Source organism: Cannabis sativa, chromosome 2, assembly GCF_029168945.1.
Source record: "Cannabis sativa cultivar Pink pepper isolate KNU-18-1 chromosome 2, ASM2916894v1, whole genome shotgun sequence".
NCBI lineage: Eukaryota > Viridiplantae > Streptophyta > Magnoliopsida > Rosales > Cannabaceae > Cannabis > Cannabis sativa.
Genome location: NC_083602.1, coordinates 17,283,842 through 17,305,388, shown reverse-complemented (window position 1 = coordinate 17,305,388; position 21,547 = coordinate 17,283,842). Strand labels below are relative to the sequence as shown.

Genomic DNA, 21,547 nt, shown 5'->3' with positions numbered 1-21,547 from the left:
TTGTTGGAACAAGCATTGGTGTTCTTTTATGTTTTAAGCTTTCTTTGGACAATATGCAATTTTTATTTCCTGTTTTTTTAGCTTTGTTATGTAAAACATGTTTTATGTTGAACTGTTTAGTATTTAATTTATATATTTCTGTTATTTTGAATCTTTTTTGTTGTTATTTTACTATTGTTTTATTATTTTTTCACAGTTGATTACTTTATTTATCAAGGTTTCATAACATTATTGTTTTGTTATAATCTTAAAAAAAATATCTGCATTATTTAATCAAAAGCAAACTATATCAATAAAATTATCATATATATGTATATATTCAATGTAGTATCCAATTACTTTTAAAACTTTTGTAAAATATGAAAAATTACCATGTTGTGAAAATTATATATGCAAGTATACGCAGTCAAACAAGTAATAAAGTGATAAGTAAGATCGTCTCCACAGGGATTGCAAACAAAGTTTGATGTAAAACCAACTAATTACAACTTAAAGTAAGAGGAAATAACATGCAAATGGTTGTGTTTACCCAAATTTTGACGACGATGACGTGTCAAGAATAGCACCGCGTGGCACAAAAATACCGGGACTAAATTAATGAAGAATGTGTAAAGTCATGACTGTTGAGATGCCCCTTCAATTTGACAGTGTCCTGTTCACAAATTTCTGCATTAAGCATAGCATAGTAAAGAGCTTCTCGGCGGTCTCGCACCCCCAGTCAAACGGGCAGGTAGAGGTAGTGAATAAGACCTTAAAGGACACCTTGAAGAAAAGACTCGAAGAAGCGAAAGGAAGCTGGCCAAAACAATTACCCAAAGTTTTATGGTCATATAGGACGACGGAAAGAACAGCGAGTGGTGATACCCCCTTTGCCCTTGCTTATGGGTATGATGCGATGATACCGGTCGAGCTAGACCCACCATCCCACCGACGAGCAACATACAACCAAGTCAGTAATCACCGGCTGATGAATGAATCGTTGGACCTATTGGAAAGTCTTAGGGAAACCTCACAAATACGTTTAGCAGCATACCAACAAAAAGTAGAAAGATTCTATAATTCCAAAGTTAAGGAAAGAAGCTTCAAGGTATGAGATTTAGTACTACGCAGAGTCATGGCCAACACTAAAGACCCAACAGCAGGAGTATTGGGGCCAAATTGGGAAGGTCCATACAAACTTACGGAAGTTGTACCCCCCGGCACGTATAGGCTCGGCCGGTATGACGCTAACATGAACCTTATACCAGTACCCTGATATTGGAACGGCCAACACTTCCGCAAATATTATCAATAACAGTTGCTTTTCAGCGACAATTCGTGCTAAGGGTATGCCCGTAAGCAACTTAGAATCTTTATTAGTGTTTAGTCTTTTCTTTTAGATTTGCTTTAGTTTTAATCACATACTACTACGTAGTGACGTAATAAGGCGTTGTCGCCAATTTCATTTATCAATAAAATTGCAAGTTATTTTCATATAATGACGCAGCTTGTATGATTGTTATTGAATCAAATTGCATGCCTCACAATGGTCACAGATATATGGGTAATAGTGAGCAACCAAAACTTAAAGGTAACACCCCGGTCATAAGATAAGTGACCAAGAGGTAAACCTGCATAGTCACTTGGGGAGCAACCACACCCATATATAGATTAGTAAGCAAATATGCACCCTCGCTTAAGTAGATATTAAAATTTTTAAAGTGTCGGTGCAATACTCAATGTTTTGAGCAACTTATGTGTGGTGAATGGTTGACTATAGATAAATACCCACGCTATGTGGCTCACGCGAAACAAAAATCAACATTTAAAGCCTAAACCATATATAAAGATAAAGGCCCTATGGCCAAGTAAAAAGATTAAAGACATAAATGTCTCAAAAGTAAAATTACGGGATTAAAGACTGTCCGGACAGTCATGAATCTCTAATGGGCATAAAATCTGTAAAAGTAAAAATACATCAATAGGAACCATCAAGTAAGTCATTAAGGGGACTGTCATCTGTTGCCTCAACCCCAAAGTTGAGGTATGAATCGGCCTAAATGCAAGCTGCCTGCGCCTTCTCCCTGGCTTCTGCCTCCTCACGATTGCGACAATAAGATAGCATACTTTCCATGTTTTTACCCAGATAACTAAAGTCAGCCTTCTTGTTGTTTAGCCAAAATTTGAAGAAAACATCGGTGGAGAAGTCTTCGATCTGTTTCACCTCCGCAGCTAGCTTCTAACACTCCTTGACATTAATTTTGTTTTCCTCGACAACCTTGGCATGAGCCTCCTTCTCGCTTTCAAGCTCACCACTGAAACGCTCCTTCTCAGCACTAACACTTTCAACAGAAGTTTCTAGATCACGAATCTTCTGGGAGTATTCTTGGCGGAGGGCATCAAGTTCAAGTTGGAGTGAGGCTGCTCTTTGCTTGTTGTGCTCCTCTTGTAGGGCGAGAACCCTAGATTGACCATAAGAAGTAATGGTTGCAGCCTGTTATATATCATTACATATATGTTAAATAATGGTTAAAGGAAAGAATTTTTACAAGTAGGAGCAACTTACCCTAATCATCTCGCGACACCCAAGAGCATTGATCTGGCCAGGGGGCAAACAATCAAGCTTAGACATGGTCTTGTCCGTGATGTCCATAAGGCCCTCGGTGTGGCTACGTGCCACCTTCAAACCCGTAGATAAAGCCTGACAACGACCGTATAAGGACAGTGCAACAAGTGACTCGGCCCCCGTGGACGTCGAACCAACGAGGATTATATCATTGGCAGACCCAGATGCGGAGTCAAGAGGAGGCGACCAAGATGAGGCAGGCGATCCAACAGTAGGGGTGTGAATATTAATGGTCAGGCGAGAGTTAGTCTTCCTAACCTTACCAGGAGGAGCCATGGGAGAGGCGTTAGAAGGTGAACCCTTTTTCTCCTGGTAGGTCGTTTGTCGCAACAGGCTGGCCATATGTGCAAAACACACAAAAATGATTAGTAACGTATAATAACATGCAAATTAATGAAGAAATGCAATGAGAAAGACAAATAGCGATCATCACCAAGAGAGTCACACTCCCTGATTGGTCTCTTTTTAGAAGACCCGGGCATAGTGCTTTTCGCTATGGCTGTCTGTGCCAGCGTCGGAGGTCCCAAGGGTCTCGGAATTTCCCGCACTTCGCTAAAAGGGGTAACAACAAAGTTGAACCCAAAATCATCTAACGCCCGAGGGGATGTTAGAATGTTTAGATCCTTCTTATAGTCAGGCAGTTGGGCTAATGCAAGAACTCTCTCGTACATGGCAATGGTGGGGGAAGGCTTCTCGAATTGGTCCACCATTTGGAATTTGATGTGTTTAGTCCCAATGTCCTTCACCAAAAAATAGAGTTTTGAAATCACGTTCCTTCGACGACTTCTCCATACCAAGAAGGAATTTAACATTCATGTGTGCATGCTGAAATCCGTAATATACCGACCGATGCTCGCTGTTGTTCGGTCTCAGATCGAAGAGATAGTGTACCTCATGGCCTGTCGGCCACTTCCATCTCATCAACTTATATAAAACAAATATGCCGGTCAGGACTCGCATGGCCAAGGGAAAGAACTGCCCCGAACTAATGCCAAAATAATCAGCCACGTCTTTGAAAAAATTATGAAGGGGGAGTGCCCCCCCATAAGTAATATGGCGACGGGACCATGCACACAGTCCCTTCCCAGGATCATGCGCCAACTGATTCGGGGAGGGGAGTACAAGCTGGCCATCCTTGCCATTCACAGTCATCTCCTTCACAAATTGGAGTTGGGTCTCGGTGAGACTGCTAGAAGGGGCCATAAAGGGGGTCTGCTTGGTTTTGCAGCGGGAAGTGCGAACCTCCTTAATCACTTTCGGGGCAAAATCACTGATTTTGAGAGTGGCTGGTTGGGAACCCTTGGTTGGTTCTTTCTCTTTGGCGGCTTTGTAAAGGGTATTCTTAGCTTCCACTTCCACCCACTTGTCAAACTCTTTGACTATCTCCTCCATGGCTCCATCGTTAGAATCAGTCTCAATATCGTAAGATACCCTCCGTTTAGTAATGACCTCCGCCATATAAGGACTGTCAGAAGAGCTAACCCGACTCTTCTTTTTAGTGCGAGCCATAACGTTCAATATGGTAGGTAGTTTTGTGGTGGTTATAGCAGTCTCGGCCAAGGATAGCCCCCCTGACGGGCCGATGGGCACCCCTACTCGAATGTTGACCTCACCAAAAGGAAGAGTGTATGTCCACTCTCGGGGTAGATAAGATCGTATCCCTTTTTCAAGCTCCCAAATGTGCCTGTTGTACGCTTCACCACCTATTCTCTCTCGGTAGAGGTGGTCGGGCGCCTCTAACACACTAGTAAGCCCCTCGTCCCGAGACGAGTTGTGTGGGAGCGACGCTGGACAATCTTCAAACAATAATTGAAGAAGGTCCTCGTCTACTCGGTGTTCACCTCCCCAATAATCGCTATAACTCATCTGCAAAAAGGAAAAAGCGAGGAGGTGAATACACCGAGTAATGCTAGTAAGCTATCCATGATGGACTCACCTATTAGTACGAAAAGAAAAGGAGAAGAGAAGATATGCACAACAAAAATTTACAGCGAGATAATCATCTAAGCATCTAAATGAAGGGAGCAACAATGACCATTACAACGCTTAATATTCTTACTAAGTGTAAAAAGTAAAAACAACAATTGGCTCCAAATCGCAAAATTACACCACGGTCGTCCCAAGGCATCACCCCCTATGGATAGTCTCGAGGTGTACCACCCCGACCTCCCATGGGATGGTCTCGGGGTATATCAGCCCAACCCCCGCTTGGAGTTGATGCCGAGAAAAAAAAATGGTCTCGGGGTATATCACCCCAACCCCTGCTTGTAGTAGGGTATCACCCCGGCCTTCAAGGGGTAATTAGGGAGTAACACCCCAACTTCGTGGTATAAGGGTGTCTCGGGGTACCCCCCCCCCCCCCCCGGCGACTCACAAAGAGGTGACTCGGGATATATGTGCGTTTAAAAAAAATGAAAAATGAGAAAGGGGTTTACTGGGGGTGTACCCCGACCCTCTAGCCACGGGGTGAACTATAACCCCTACATATTTGAAGTAAACACATATGTCCATGACTACTAGTAAAAACACTCATGGTACTCAAATATATCCAAGAAAGATACTCCAAAAGTTACATTCAACTTGGCTATGTCATGACTCGCATAATTGTTTAAGTCATCACACACATAATCATATAGAACCCAATGTGGAACCTACGGGTAAGGCTTGATGTGGTACCTTCCCCACTTGTGAGATCTATCTATGAGTGGTAGCAATATTCCATCATTTATCCAAGCTAAGAAACCATAATTACCTATGGATAATTTTATCTAAAAATAACGTTTGACTTTTAAATCAAGCAAGTATGATCGGCAATGGCACTTGGTCTCGGGTGTTACCCCCACATCCAAGGAAGCCAAATCAAGTTGCCGCCCCTACCTCCAAGAATGTTGGCTCGGGGTACCACCCCGACTCCCTAAAGGGGTATCTTGGGATGCGGCTAAGAAAATCAAAGTTGGGAAAATGAAGGGAAATTGAAATTGGGATACCCCTTTGGGGGGTCGGGGTGGTACCCAGAGCCAACCTTCTTGGAGGTAGGGGCGGCCACTTGATTTGGCTTCCTTGGATGTCAGGGTGACACCCCGAGACTAGGTGCCATTGCCGATCCTTCTTGCTTGATTTAAAAGTCAAGCGTTATTTTTAGATAAAATTATCCATAGCTAATTATGGTTTCTTAACTTGGATAAATGATGGAATATTGCTACCACTCCTAGATAGATCTCACAACTGGGGAAGGTACTACATCAAGCCTTACCCGTAGGTTCCACATTGGATTCTATATGGTTATGTGTGTGATGACTTAAACAATTATGCGAGTCATCACATAGCCAAGTTGAATGTAATTTTTGGAGTATCTTTCTTGTACATATTTGAGTACCATGTTTTTTTTCTAGTAGTCATGGACATATGTGTTTACTTCAAATATATGGGGGTTATAGTTCACCCCGCGGCTAGAGGATCGGGGTACACCCTAGTAAACCCCTTTCTCATTTTTCATCTTTTTCTAAAGCGCACATATATCTTGAATCACCCCTTTGTGAGTCGGGGGGGGAGTACTCCGAGACACCCTTATACCCTGAAGCTGGGGTGTTACCCCCTAATTACCCATTGAAGGCCGGGATGATACCCTACTACAAGCGGGGGTTGGGGTGATATACCCCGAGACCATTTTTTTTCGGGGCATCAACTCCAAGCGGAAGTTGGGGTGACACACCTCGAGACCATACCATGGGAGGTCGGGGTGGTACACCCCGAGACTATCCATAGGGGGTGATGCCTTGGGACGCCCGTGGTGTAATTTTGCAATTTGGAGTAAATTGTTGTTTTTACTTTTTACACTTAGTAAGAATATTAAGCGTTGTAATGGTCATTGTTGCTCCCTTCATTTAGTTGCTTAGATGATTATCTCACTGTAAATTTTTGTTGTGCATATCTTCTCTTCTCCTTTTATTTTTGTACTAGTAGGTGAGTCCACTATGGATAGCTTACTAGCAATACTCGGTGTATTCACCTCCTCGCTTTTTCCTTTTTGCAGATGCGTTATAGCGATTATTGGGGAGGTGAACACCGAGTAGACGAGGACCTTCTTCAGCTATTGTTTGAAGATTGTCCAGCGTCGCCCCCACACAACTCGTCTGGAGACGAGGGGCTTAGTAGTGTGTCAGAGACGCCCGACCACCTCTACCGAGAGAGAATAGGTGGTGAAGCATACAACAGGCACATTTGGGAGCTTGAAAAAGGGATACGATTTTATCTACCCCGAGAGTGGACATACACTCTTCCTTTTGGTGAGATCAATATTTCAGTAGGGGTGCCCATCGGTCTCGTCAGGGGGGTTCCACTTGGCCGAAACTGCTATAACCACCGCAAAACTACCTACCATGTTGAACGCTATGACTCGCACTAAAAAGAAGAGTCGGGTTAGCTTTTCTGACAGTCCTCATATGGCGGAGGTCATTACTAAACGGAGGGTATCTGACGATGTTGAGCCTGATTCTGACGATGGAGCCATGGAAGAGATAGTCAAAGAGTTTGAGAAGAGGGTGGAAAAGGAGGCTAAGAATACCCTTTACAAAGCTGTCAAAGAGAAAGAACCAACAAACGGCTCCCAACCAGCCACTCCCAAAATCAGTGATTTCGTCCCGAAAGTGATTAAAGAGGTTCGCACTTCTCGCTGCAAAACCAAGCAGACCCCCTTCGTGGCCCCTTCTAGCAGTCTCAGCGAGACCCAACTCCAATATGTGGAGGAGTTGATTGTGAATGGCAAGGATTGCCAGTTAGTACTCCCCTCCCCGAATCAATTGGCGCATGATCTTGAGGAGGGGCTGTGTGCATCGTCCCGTCGCCACATCACTTATGGGGGGCACTCCCCCTTCATAATTTTTTCAAAGACGTGGCTGATTATTTTGGCATTAGTCCGAGGCAGTTCTCTCCCTTGGCCATGTGAGTCCTGACTGGCATATTTGTTTTATATAACTTGATGAGATGGAAGTGGCTAACAGGCCATGAGGTACACTATCTCTTCGATCTGAGACCGAACAACAGCGAGCATCGGTCGGGATATTACGAATTTCAGCATGCACACAGGAATGTTAAATTCCTTCATGGTATGGAGAAGTCGTCGAAGGAACATGATTTCAAAACTCTATTTTTTGGTGAAGGACATTGGGACTAAACACACCAAATTCCAAATGGTGGACCAATTCGAGAAGCCTTCCCCCACCATTGCCATGTACGAGAGAGCTCTTGCATTAGCCCAACTGCTTGACTATAAGAAGGATCTAAACATTCTAACATCCCCTCGGGCGTTAGATGATTTTGGGTTCAACTTTGTTGTTACCCCATTTAGCGGAGTGCGGGAAATCCCGAGACCCTTGGGACCTCCGACGCTGGCACAGACAGCCATAGCGAAAAGCACTATGCCCGAGTCTTCTAAAAATAGACCAATCAGGGAGTGCGACTCTCTTGGTGATGATCGCTATTTGTCTTTCTTATTGCATTTCTTCATTAGTTTGCATGTTATTATACGTTACAGATCATTTTTGTGTGTTTTGCAGATATGGCCAGCCTGTTGCAACAAACGACATACCAGGAGAAAGAGGGTTCGCCTTCTAACGCCTCTCCCATGGCTCCTCCTGGTAAGGTTAGGAAAACTAACCCTCGCCTGGCCATTGATATTCACACCCTTACTATTGGATCGCCTGCCTCATCTCGGCCACCTCCTCCTGACTCCGCATCTGGGTCTGCTAATGATACAATCCTCATTGGTTCGATGTCCACGGGGGCCGAGTCACTTGCTGCACTGCCCTTATAGGGTCGTTGTTAGGCTTTATCTACGGGTTTGAAGGTGGCACGTAGCCACACCGAGGGCCTTATGGACATCATGGACAAGACCATGTCTAAGCTTGATTGTTTGCCCCCTGCCCAGATCGTTGCGCTTGGGTGCCGCGAGATGATTAGGGTAAGTTTCTCCTACTTGTAAAAATGATTTCCTTTAACCATTATCTAACATATATGTAATAATGTGTAACAGGCTGCAACCATTACTTCTTATGGTCAATCTAGGGTTCTCGCCCTACAAGAGGAGCACAACAAGCAAGGAGCAGCCTCACTCCAACTTGAGCTTGATGCCCTCCGCAAAGAATACTCCTAGAAGATTCGTAATCTAGAAACTTCTGTTGAAAGGGTTACTGCTGAGAAGGAGCGTTTCAGGGGTGAGCTTGAAAGCGAGAAGGAGGCTCATGCCAAGGTTGTCGAGGAAAACAAAATTAATGTCAAGGAGTGTGAGAAGCTAGCTGCGGAGGTGAAACAGATCGGAGACCTCTCCACCGATGTTTTCTTCAAATTTTGGCTAAAATACTAGAAAGCTGACTTTAGTTATCTGGGTAAGAACATGGAAAGTATGCTATCTTATTGTCGCAATCGTGAAGAAGCAGAAGCCAGGGAGAAGGCTCAGGCAGCTTGCATTCAGGCCGATTCAAACCTCAACTTTGGGGTTGAGGCAACAGATGACAGTCCCCTTAATGACTTACTTGATGGTTCCTATTGATGTAATTCTACTTTTACAGATTTTATGCCCACTAGAGATTCATGACTGTCCGGGCAGTCTTTAATCCCATAACTTTACTTTTAGGACATTTATGTCTATAATCTTTTTACTTGGCCATAGGGCCTTTATCTTTATATATGGTTTTGGCTTTAAATGTTGACTTTATTTTGGCGTGAGCCACATAGCGTGGGTATTTATCTATAGTCAACCATTCACCACACACAAGTTGCTCAAAACATTGAGTATTGCACCGACACTTTAAAAATTTTAATATCTACTTAAGCGAGGGTGCATTTTTGCTTACTAGTCCATATATGGGTGTGGTTGCCCCCCAAGTGACTATGCAGGTTTACCTCTTGGTCATTTATCTTACGACCGGGGTGTTACCTTTAAGTTTTGGTTGCTCACTATTACCCATATATCTATGACCATTGTGAGGCTTGCAATTTGATTCAATAACAATCATACAAGCTGCGTCATTATATGAAAATAACTTGCAATTTTATTGATAAATGAAATTGGCGACAATGCCTTATTACATCACTACGTAGTAGTATGTAATTAAAACTAAAGCAAATCTAAAAGAAAAGACTAAACACTAATAAAGATTCTAAGTTGCTTACGGGCATACCCTTAGCATGAATTATCGCTAAAAAGCAACTGTTATTGATAATACTTGCGGAGGTGTTGGCCGTTCCAATATCGGGGTACTGGTATAAGGTTCATGTTAGAGTCATACCGGCCTAGCCTATACGTGACGGGGGGTACAACTTCCGTAAGTTCGTATGGACCTTCCCAATTTGGCCCCAATACTCCTGCTGTTAGGTCTTTAGTGTTGGCCTAGATTTTGCGTAGTACTAAATCTCCTACCTTGAAGCTTCTTTTCTTATCTTTGGAATTAAAGTATCTGGCTACTTTTTGTTGGTATGCTGCTAACCGTATTTGTGAGGCCTCCCTACGACTTTCCAATAGGTCCAACGATTTATTCATCAGCTGGTGATTACTGACTTTGTTGTATGTCGCTCGCCGGTGGGAGGGTGGGTCTAGCTCGACCGGTATCATCGCATCATACCCATAAGCAAAGGCAAAGGGGGTATCACCAGTAGCTGTTCTTTCCGTCGTCCTATATGACCACAAAACATCAGGTAATTGTTCTGGCCAGCTTCCTTTCGCTTCTTCGAGTCTTTTCTTCAAGGTGTCCTTTAAGGTCTTATTCACCGCCTCTACCTGCCAGTTTGACTGGGGGTGCGAGACCGCCGAGAAGCTCTTTACTATGCCATGCTTAATGCAGAAATTTGTGAACAGGACACTGTCAAATTGGGTACCGTTTTCAGATACCAATTTATTGGGTAATCAAAACCTACATATAATGTTCTTGACCACAAAGTCAAGCACCTTCTTGGATGTTATAGTTGCTAGTGGTTCGGCTTCTGTCCACTTTGTGAAATAATCGACTGCTACTACCGCATATTGCACTCCTCCTTTGCCCTTAGGCAACTGACCGATCAAGTCTATACCCCAAATAGCGAAGGGCCATGGACTCTGCATTTGTGTTAGCTCGTTGGGTAGAGCCCTTGGTGTTTTTGCAAACTTTTGACATTTTTCACACCTTCGAACATACTCCATGGAGTCTTCTATCATGGTTGGCCAGAAGAATCCTCGCCTTAGTACCTTCTTGGATAAGCTTTGCCCACCAGCGTGATTACCGCAAAAACCTTCATGGACTTCTTCCATTAGTCGTTGGGCTTGGTCTTGATGTACACATCGTAGTAGGGGCATTGAGTACCCTCGCCGATACATGACACCATCAATGATTAGGTACCGGGTGGCCTTCCTTCTCATTTTCTTTGCCTCGTTTTTGTTGGTGGGCAGTGTCCCTTGATCTAAGTAAGCGGCTATGGGGGTCATCCACGATTGAGTCGTATCGAGTAGGAGTACTTCTTCTTTGGTGCGGATGCTTGGCTCGGGTAAGTATTCTATTAGCACAAGGCTGGCTTTATCTATCTTTTCACTTGTTGCCAACCTTGCCAAGGCATCGGCGGTAGCGTTCTCTTCTCGTGGTATTTGTTGAATGGTGTACCCTTCCAGTTGGGCAAGCAAGTCTTGTATTTTGTTAAGGTAGGCAATCATCTTTTCTCCTCTAGCCATGCACTCTCCCAAAACTTGGTTTACAACCAGCTGGGAGTCGCTGTAAATGTCTAAGTGTCTGGCCTTCACCTCTTTCGCTAGTTTCAGACCGGCAATTAATGCTTCATACTCTGCTTCATTGTTTGAGGCAAGGAAACCAAAGCGAATGGCCGTGTGAATTCGTTGTCCCTCCGGTGTTGTTACGGTGATCCCCGCTCCTGATGACTGATCGGTAGAAGAACCATAACTTGTAGCTTACAGGTTTCACCTGGATGGTCTTGGTTTTCATTTTTCTCGGAGTTATGGACGTGTGGTTACGGTGAATCGCTCAGGTCAGGCCTTTGGACGTCACTGATTATTGTTGGTTGGTCGCCCTCTTGCGCCTTGGTACACTCGACTACAAAGTCAGCCAGGGCCTGCCCTTTAATATCCAATCTTGGCTGACACGTTATGTCATATTGCCCTAACTCTATTGCCCATTTAAGAAGGCGTCCCGATGTATCAGGTTTTTGTAGCACCTGGCGTAAGGGTTGGTCAGTGAGTACTGCAATGGGGTGAGCTTGAAAGTATGGTCGAAGCTTCCTGGATGCTAATAGTAAGCAGTATGTTAATTTTTCTATGAGGGGGTATCTACACTCTGCCCCAATCAGTCTTTTGCTTACATAGTAGACTGTGTGTTGTGCTCTATCTTCCTCCCTCACCAAGACTGCGCTAATCGCATGTTCTGTTACTGCTAGGTATAAGCTTAACCTTTCACCATCGAGGGGTTTTGAAAGGATCAGCGGCTGGGATAATTGTTGCTTTAAAGCTTGGAAGGCATTTTCGCATTCCTCAGTCCATTCGAATTTTTTGTTACCTTTTAGGATGTTGAAGAAAGCGACACATTTGTCGGTTGACTAGGAGACGAATCTACTCAAGGCAACGATTCGGCCTAATAAGCTTTGGACGTCTTTAACTTTAGTTGGGGACTTCATGTCGATCAGTGCCTTTATCTTTTCTGGGTTAGCCTCGATGCCCTTAGAGTTCACTATAAATCCAAGGAACTTTACCGAGCTTACTCCGAAAGAACACTTAAGAGGATTGAGCTTCATTCGGTATTGTCTTAAGATCTCAAAGCATTCTTTTAAGTCTTCAATGTGCCCTTGGGCTTTCTTAGACTTGACCAGCATGTCATCGACATAGACCTCCATGTTTCTGCCTATTTGCTCTTTAAACATCCGGTTGACCAACCTCTGATAGCTGGCTCCAGCATTTTTCAAGCCAAACGGCATCTCTTTGTAGCAATACAAGCCGACGTCTGTTTGAAAGCTTGTATGTTCTTGGTCAGGTGGGTGCATGCTTATCTGATTATACCCTGAGTACGCATCCATGAAAGTCAGAATTTCATGGCCGGCTGTTGCGTCTACCAACTGATCGATTCTCGGTAAGGGAAAACAATCTTTTGGGCATGCCTTGTCTAAGTCTGTAAAGTCAATGCACACCCTCCAGGTGCCATTTGGCTTTGGAACTACTACAGGGTTCGATACCCAAATTGGGTAGTAGACCTCTTTGATGAAATTGTTGTTCCATAGTTTTTCCACCTCTTCCTTCAATGCCTTGGCCCTTTCTTTGTCGAGTAGCCTTCTTTTTTGTTGAACTAGCTTGAAGTTTTCGACGTCGATGTTTAAAGCATGACTTATCACGGTGGAGCTTATTTCCTCCATGTCTTCGTGTGACCAAGCAAAGACATCTTGGTTTTCCCTTAAGAACTAGATCAAAGCAGATCTTATGTCCTCAGGAAGGTTTTTCCCGATCTTGATTAATTTGGATGGTTGTTTGGGGTCTAATGGCATTTCTTCTAATTCTTCAATCGGACAAACCCCTGTATCATTATCCCCAAAACGGGGATCAATGTCCTCGACCCCGTTTTGGACGAGTCTTCATTGTTGAGAACTACTTCCCGTAGCTTCGAGGGATGTGGCTGCTTTCTCCCTGGTTGCGATGGATAGGTTGTAACACTCTCGTGCTACTATTTGATTGCCCTTCAAGCAGTCAATTCCACCTTTGATAAGAAACTTGACAAGGAGGTGAAAGATAGAAGTGACCGCTTTCAGGTCATACAGGGTTGGGCGGCCAATTAAGGCATTGTAGGGAGATATTATATCCAATACCACGAATAATGCCATGATAGTGACACTCTTGGAGGCTGTTCCCACTGTCAATGGTAACTTAATAAGTCCAGCCGGCACCATACCACTTCCTGTGAATCCATAGGATGTTCACAGGGCTCCAAATCCTTTGCTCCCAAACCCATCCTTTCCAATGAGGACTTGAAGAGGATATTGGCTGACGACTCATTATCAATCATTGTCCTTGCCACAATCATATTGGCGATTTGTACCTCTACTACCAAGGGGTCATCTTCAGAGAACGTGATTGACTCATGTTCATAACGAGGTTGCTTGGGAGCTCGCTCTTGGACAGCCAACACATCGTCACCCAGTTCATGTCGCAGAGACCGAGCGTATTTCTTTCGGGACTTTTCGGAGTTCCCGGCAAGGTGAGGTCCTCCAGATATAATGTCCAAACGACCCGCAACGTGGGGAGGTAACAATTGTTGGTCATCCCCAACTGCTTGTTGTTGTTGTTGTCGTGGGGGCCGGTCATTGTCCCATCGTACATATCTTTTCAAGTTGGGGTTGTTTTGTCTGATGAGAAACTCTATTTCCTCCTTTAGATTATTGCACTCATCGGTGTCATGGCCGTAGTCATTGTGGAATCGACAAAACTTGTTCATGTCGCGTTTGCTAATGTCCTTTCTCATGGGATAAGGTTTGCGGTACGGTACCACCGAGTGAGTTGCATTGTAGATATTTTCTCTTGTGTCCAGGAGCAGGCTATAGGTGGTGAACCTTGGGATTAGATCTCGTCGGGCTGGCTCGGGGGTATTCTTTAGTCTCTTGTTATCATTGTCGTTACCGCCATTACTGTTATTCCCTCTCTTACCATTGTTGGAGCCATTCCTACCATTACCCCCTCGAGAGCTTTGACTATTTGAGCTTGTTCCGTTTTTTTTATTCTTAGTGTGGTTGAAATTTTGAGCGTTTCGCTCGGCTTCTTCCAATTTAATAAACTCATCAGCTCTGTCAAGAAAGTCTCTCATAGTATGGGTTGGTTTCCGCCTTGTATCCTTCCACAGCCGACTTCCCACAAGGACGCCCCCCATGATGGCGGCCCACTTGCCATAATCGCTCAGATTTTTTACTTTAGTTGCCTCCTGCATAAAGCGTTGAATGTAGTCTTTTAGTGGCTCATCGGGCTTCTGTTTGATGGCGACCAAGTCACCCAACTCCGCTAGTATCTGTCGAGCTGAAGAGAATTGGGTGTAGAATAACCCTTCAAACTCATCCCAAGAAGTGATTCTTCCTGGAGGTAGTTTAGTAAACTATTGTTGCGCCGAGTCCGTGAGGGTTGCAGGGAAAATTCGACACCTAAGGTCATCACTGATTCCTTGAAGGTCCATTTGGATTTTGAAGTTCTCCACATGAGTTAGTGGGTCTTCACTACCCGTGTACTTGCAAGTGGGCATCTTGAACTTTGCTGGAATAGGGAGGTCATTAATCATTTGGGAGAAGGCAGACCCTCTCCTCCTTTCTAGGTCCAAATCAGTGGGTTTTGGTGCGGTAAGGTCCTTGACCAATCGGGTTAACTCGTCCAACCGAGCCTGGATCACCGGATCTGTAGCTGTTTGAGGTTGAGCAATATTGGCACCAACATTCGCTTAGTCCCCTTGGTCTGGCTCAGGTGGGTTCACTATGTTGGAACCACGATTGTCTCTATTTCTGTTGAGGGCGTCCCGCAAGTCTCTACCCCCTCGGGGGCCTACCCGTTCAAAAACTGGCCCGATTCTTGGCATTCCTCCAGCGTTCTGACTATCAACCCTTCCATCTGTCGGGGGTGGTACTTGGTCATTCCTACCCCTTTGGGGTGGATTTTCAGGTTGATGTTGCCTGTTAGGGGCATACGGCCCTCTGGCTTGATAACCCCCCAACTCAGGATTTGGTTGGTTGTTAGCCCGACTTTCAGCTTCGTCATCACCTTGACCGTCAGGGTAGTTTGGATGGTAGTCACTGTTGACCTCAGGGTCTTCTCTTCTCCTTTTGGACCTACTATTTCTTGGGCGATCATTGCCATCTCGTGGTTGGCCACGTTGATCGCGGGGTTGCCACTCCCTATGCTGGGGCGTCCTTCCACTATTTCTGCCACGATCACCATTATTGTTTCTAGAGTTTCCTCCACCACTTCGCCTTAGACGGACATTGTGGGAGTCATCGCGTCCCATATGATGACCGATGTGGAAAATTTACAGCTTACCTTACATACCAAGGATGTGGAAAATTTCACATTGCTCTGTACACTACAGTGAAAAATTGGTCAGTCAAATTAGCAAAACTTATAGCAATAGAATTTACGACACCAATTGCGAAGAAATCTGTCTTATTGTGTTGTGCAATCAAGAAGCGGGCTTCTTACTGTTTCTCTTGACAGCTTTGGCAATAGCATTAGAAATCTCTCTTTTCCGCTTATGTTGATGTCGTTGTCATTGTTGTTATTGTTAGCATTGCCAATGCTGTTGTTGTTGCCACCCAGACTTGCTGAGCAGGAACTCTTGCCTTGAATTTCTAAAGCATCCTTTACAAAAAACTTTAGCCTCCACAATGTGGATTCAATCTGCAAACGGAATAAAATACCCATTTTGATATCAGCATGATGCATTGGACACAATATAACAAAAATAGACAATTAAATGTGAAATGCAAATGACCACCTGAGCATTAATGTCAAGGTCCACCTCTTCAGCAGTAGCTTGGAACCCGGGATTATTTTGAGCAACAATCTCCAGTGCCTTGCTGAGATCTTCAGGAGACAATTTGGTGAGAGATGCCCCGAGCTTTCTTTTCTCTTCAACTGAAATTTTTCTACATTAATGGTTTAAGATAATTAGATTCATAACCATCAATAATAAGTGCAAACAAACTCGTGTATTTTCAGTTATACAAGCAATGTTCCCAACATCCTGATAATAAAGTTACCAGGAATTGGATATTATACACACAACTGTGTGCAGACTGCATCCGAAGATGAGACATTACTATAAGCCACCATCATCAATTTAAAATAATTGTTCATAGTACGTGGTACTATAAGCCATACAAACTCAAAACTCCTAACAGTGTCAAGAAAAATTTACATCCTTAAAAAGTTCGCACACATATCAGGCATACTGTAGAAACAGTTCAAAGTTGTGAATTAACAAATTCCTGGCTCCTGCTGGTTCATAGAGGCAAGGTAAGATTGTAAATCCCCCACCCCAACTCTGTCAAACATTCTACTCACATGCTCACCCAATACAAATAGAATTTAGATATTTAAATGGCATTTGATCACACATGAGAATCATGAATGAAATTGTCAATATATTATTTTGCACTAGAGGAAGGAAAATTACAGAATGGAAAATAAATAAATAAAATAATGGTTAGTAGTGTCTGTAGAATGAATAGTTTTTTTAAAGTGAAAATGTATTACCACATTTTCCTAACTTCCATAATTTGTTGGGGGACGGGATCAAATCCCTCTAGGTCTTGTTTGGACTTTGGATTTTAAGATGTAAAAATAAAAACAAATCTATAAGAATCTATTTTCTAATATTGTGATTGAGTAAAATAAATTATAAATTCTATTGTTCAAATAAAAAATAGACTAAAATTCTTTTTCTAAAAAATTAAAACTTAAATGTGTAGTACAATTTTATGAAATTTAGAATAATTACAAATATTTACAATATATATATAAATATTAGGTCTTTTTATAAAATTTGTAGATTTCCTTCTCTCTTTCACTATTATTTTCCTTTATGAAATTTTCTTTGGTAAAATCCAAATTCAAACAAGGGCTTAGTATATGATAAGTAAGCCATCATCACCTTAATTTCCTCACTATTCATTTTTTATATTTTGAGATGGTTGTGTTGGAAAATTCAATGCAATGCACACACAAAGATAAATTCATTTTACACCAGATATAGGAATAGATCTGTCATTACAGCTTTGTTTTTATTGGGGCAATATTGTGGATTTAACCATCAAAATATACATAATTTAAAGTATAAATCAAACCTGCACTTTTGAACAACCATTTCTCGAAGTTCTTCCAAATGCAGATCAAGCTCGTGCAGCTGAAATAAGTGCATCATGATATAGCTACCAAGTTCAACCATCATACTTCTCTTAAAGTATAAAAATATCTTAAAGCGGAAATATATGACACTTGCAAAATCATTTTCAAATTGCTTGAAAGTAAATCATAATTATTTAGAAGTGATTTATCCCTTTTAACTATGACACACCTCATTGTTTATATCTCTAGCCATTTTGTTATGAGCCGCCTCATAAACAAGCTGAATGTTCATCTGCGCTTCTGCTTCCTCCTCCTCTCGTCTTTTTTCCTGTAAGCATGTTGCTCTAGAAGTTTAGTGGTGAAGTATTCAACAAGTGCCCATGTCCATAAAAACAAACAACTAATAAATGAGTGGATCAAACAAGCAAATACCTCTTCTATAACCTTAGGCAGAAATTGCAGCCACTTCTCCTCAAACTTTTTCAGCAAAGTTTTGGCCATAACATGAACGTTACTTCTCTCTTCATTATATTTCATAGCATTTTTGAAAACCAACCTTACATCACCACAAATTTGTCGAACATTTTTATATCCAGTGCCATCGTTAGCCTCCATTTGGTTTTTTATTGTATTAAAATCCATTGGCTTGTCAATAACCTTTTAATTGAAAATTCAATAAGATATTAAGAAGAAATCTGAGACAATAACATAATGCAATCAAGCATTTTCTTGCTAAAGTCAAGAAAAGAGCATTTAATAACAAAAGTTAACTATGCAGAACAAGAATTCTAACCAGCTATTATAATCTCAATTACATCCTCATTAAGGCTAAATACATAAACAGTGAGCCATAATTTATAAATATATATTTTAAAAAAAAATTACAAAGAGTGCGACTAGACCTGTGAAATAGATCTGTCTGTGTCAAAAATCCCAAACTCAAACGCCTAGCAAGTAATATTTATCTCACACCTAGTCTAGAGAACATGTTACACCGCCTGTATTTATCATGCAATCAACACTTGAATCCTTTATAACGCACATATTTCCCATGACATCCAGTTTAAACCATGAAAGGCAGAGAAAATATATTAAAGCTTAAACTTCACAAATGTGTTCTGTTACATACATATGTAAAATGTGCAAGCCCATGCTACACATGTTTGTGCATACTCCTTGATTTTCACAAGTATAAAATGTGCAAGCCCATGCTACACATGTTTGTGCATATGATTCTCTCATATTCATGTTAATTACCTGGAAATTACATTGGAGATTCAAGAAGGAAGCAATAAACTTTACCTCATAGTAGTCATGCAAACCGAGACCTTCAACATCTACAGGCTGCATAAAGGGCCAGGCCCATTTGTGTCTTGTGATCTGGTTGTCAAGTCAGATAAATGTGCATTAGAAAAATAACATGATGCAACATTTGTATTTTAAGCATCCATTACAAACAAATTACACAAGATTACAATACCAAGATGCTCTAAAGAGAAAACTAGAATATCAGCTCTCCCAAAGGAAATAACCATCACTATAAGATCAAAAGAAAATAAAACCACCATCAATGAGAAACTTGCCTGGCTCAAAATAGTTCCGAATTGGCGCATGAGGTCATGCATTCTCTTTGCAGCAGCAGCTTCCCTTTTTGATGCCTCTTGCTGCTGCTTATTAAGACTTGGGATATGTTTCTCCTTATCTTTATCTTTTGAATTTGAGCTGCCTTTAGATGCCTTTAGATGCTTCTTACTTGTACTAGAGTTGAACTGCTCTACCTCAATCATTTTTTGCTCAAGCTGAAAGTAAGTCAGAATAGGAATGGCAATCTCAAAAACATATTATAAAACCATTTAGAATATAAAATGAAGCAGCCCAAATAGCATAATAACTGAGGAAAAACAAATACTTGAAAAACTAGGTAGAATTAGTTCCCAAGCCTTAACAGATATTCTTACCTCCTCAATCTTCAGTGAAAGTTCATCTACGAGATGCTGATAACCCTCTACTTCTTCCACATTATTATAACCACTAACTGTTGGAACATTTAAAACATCTAAAACAGGTACATCCATTGAGCGTGCCTGACAAATTCCACAAAAGTTAACAGTTATAGAATAATCAATATAACAAAATCACACAGGCCAACAAGACAAATGTCACTGTACACATGGCCCCAAGCATACAAGCAATGTACAACAGCATCAACGGAAAAAAGAAAAAAACACACTAAATTCCCACAATCTTCTTCTAAACCCAATGACTAACAATGTGTAACTGCCCCAATTAATTCAAAGATCATGCTCTCAGTCTTATCACCCAATTTAACAATATTTTCAACAAAGAAAATGCCTACCTTTTAGCTAACCACGTATAGAACTCTGCTAATTGAGAGAGCAACTAACAAATCGACATGGCACCCCACTTCAGGAAGCTAATGCATTTGGATTTTCCATATTAGCTATAATTTGTACACCCTTGGAATTATAAAAGTTGTAATGAGGGATCCACTACTACCCTCAAGCTGGTACTTAACAGTAAGGAAATAAGTTAAAAACTGAAGAAACATTTTGTTTTAATTCAAATTTCATATGATATGTCAAAACCAAACTAATAAACATAGCCCATCACACAAACCCACCGACTCAACTAACGTGAACCTTGATATGTAACTTGAGCTCCTACATACATTCCCAAAACGAATACAAATTTAAACTCATTAATCAACCTAGATTGAGCACAAATTAAATATAAGACATTTTCTTAACTTACTTTTTCGGTCGAAATGTACATTCAGAGAGTCACAAAATTCAAACTTACTTTTGCTGAAACACAAAATTCAAACTTGGTAAAAGTAAAATCAAATTAAAGTTTAGACCCAAGGAATGTTACATCCACAGGTCGTTAAGTTGCCTTAAAATTCAAACATCTTTTAGATTAAATTATCAAAGGGTGTAAAGAGTCTCAAAACAAAAATAGAAGTATAAAAAAAAATAAATAAATAAACTCGACTCACGTTTCTGGTGCTTTCTCGGGAATCAAACAGGTCGTCAAATTACAATAATCAACAATACACAAATAATTCAAGAGAGAATGAAAGAGTGGGGGAGTGTTACGAGGAGATGACAGACAAATTGAGGCAAAGAAAGGTTTTCGTACAATTTGTGTGTTTTTTTTAAACAACAAACTGTTATAAAACTCAAACAGATATGACAAATAATATTGTAGGAGCTCTTTCTTCTATTTTCTATTCAGTGTACATCCTGTACGTGTACCTCTATTTTTAGTTGAATACGTAAGATGCATCCAACATGTATACTACTACTAGTTGACATGCACTAAACAGATGCAGAAGATTGTTACCAACAAACATTCAAACACTCCACTTTATAAAAGAGTAAACTATAGCTAAATAGCTATATTAGCATAGATAAATGAGATGTTATACCAGTTAGCAAAACTTAGTAATGTTGGACAACTGGGATAAAAAATTTCAAGCAATTAAAGTCCGATAACTTTTTTCTTTTTCTTTTGTTTTTCCCTTGATGAATGAGAGAAGTGAGAGTGCTACTAAAAGTTCTTTATACTACCCAAATTAATTAACCATAACCTATATAGTTAAACTTAAAGAACTAGAACACTGTTAAGGCTGAAGAAAAACCAGTGAAAAGAGCATGGGATTTGGAATATCACTTCTCTCTGCTTTCTCCACTATCACAGCTTAAAATTGTACAAGAAACTTTTAACCAATTTCTAACCAAGATAGCTATTAAGCCAAGAGAAATGTTATGATACCTAAGACATAATCATGGAAGTAAACTTAAAGAAAAATATATGAGCCAAAGCAATGTTACAAAACAACTGAGATAAAATTTAAAAAAAAAAAAAAATGAGTCTACAGGGAATTGAAGTTACCTTCGGTAGATCGTCTGCTGCGAAGAACTTTAAGAAACTCGGCTCAAAGCTTCTCGACGTTAATGGCTTCCTCCATGTCGCTCAGCCTTATGCTCACAGTAGTAATCAAAAGTACTTCATCGTTTCTATAAATGATTTCATTTTCAGACTCAGTACTGCATTTCAAAAAAATTGAATCAAAACATATGTAGAAA

At 41.4% G+C, this 21,547-nt stretch overlaps 1 protein-coding gene across 8 annotated transcripts in view; it reads right to left on the bottom strand.

The window, feature by feature from the left end:
• LOC115719417 (transcription factor GTE6-like) overlaps positions 1–21,547 on the bottom strand; it is a 34,495-nt gene that overhangs the window by 12,616 nt on the left and 332 nt on the right. The window contains exons 2-13 of one of the 8 annotated variants that reach the window (XR_009686146.1): positions 21,354–21,478; positions 19,397–19,522; positions 19,022–19,237; positions 18,741–18,818; positions 17,871–18,095; positions 17,668–17,766; positions 17,438–17,496; positions 16,087–16,237; positions 15,792–15,989; positions 15,633–15,675; positions 2,546–2,939; positions 416–2,473 (exon numbers count right to left, since the gene is read on the bottom strand). Coding sequence is in view for 6 of the 8 variants with exons in the window: in XM_061110208.1 (XP_060966191.1) it covers positions 15,634–15,675; positions 15,792–15,989; positions 16,087–16,237; positions 17,438–17,496; positions 17,668–17,766; positions 17,871–18,095; positions 18,741–18,818; positions 19,022–19,237; positions 19,397–19,513 (1,185 nt within the window). In the remaining 2 variants the exon portion in view is untranslated. Of the gene's footprint in view, positions 1–415; positions 2,940–3,038; positions 4,964–5,319; positions 15,676–15,791; positions 15,990–16,086; positions 16,238–17,437; positions 17,497–17,667; positions 17,767–17,870; positions 18,096–18,740; positions 18,819–19,021; positions 19,238–19,396; positions 19,523–21,353; positions 21,509–21,547 lie in introns of those variants that run through there. The other 7 variants (XM_061110208.1, XM_061110209.1, XM_061110206.1 and 4 more) reach the window with 7 other exon arrangements.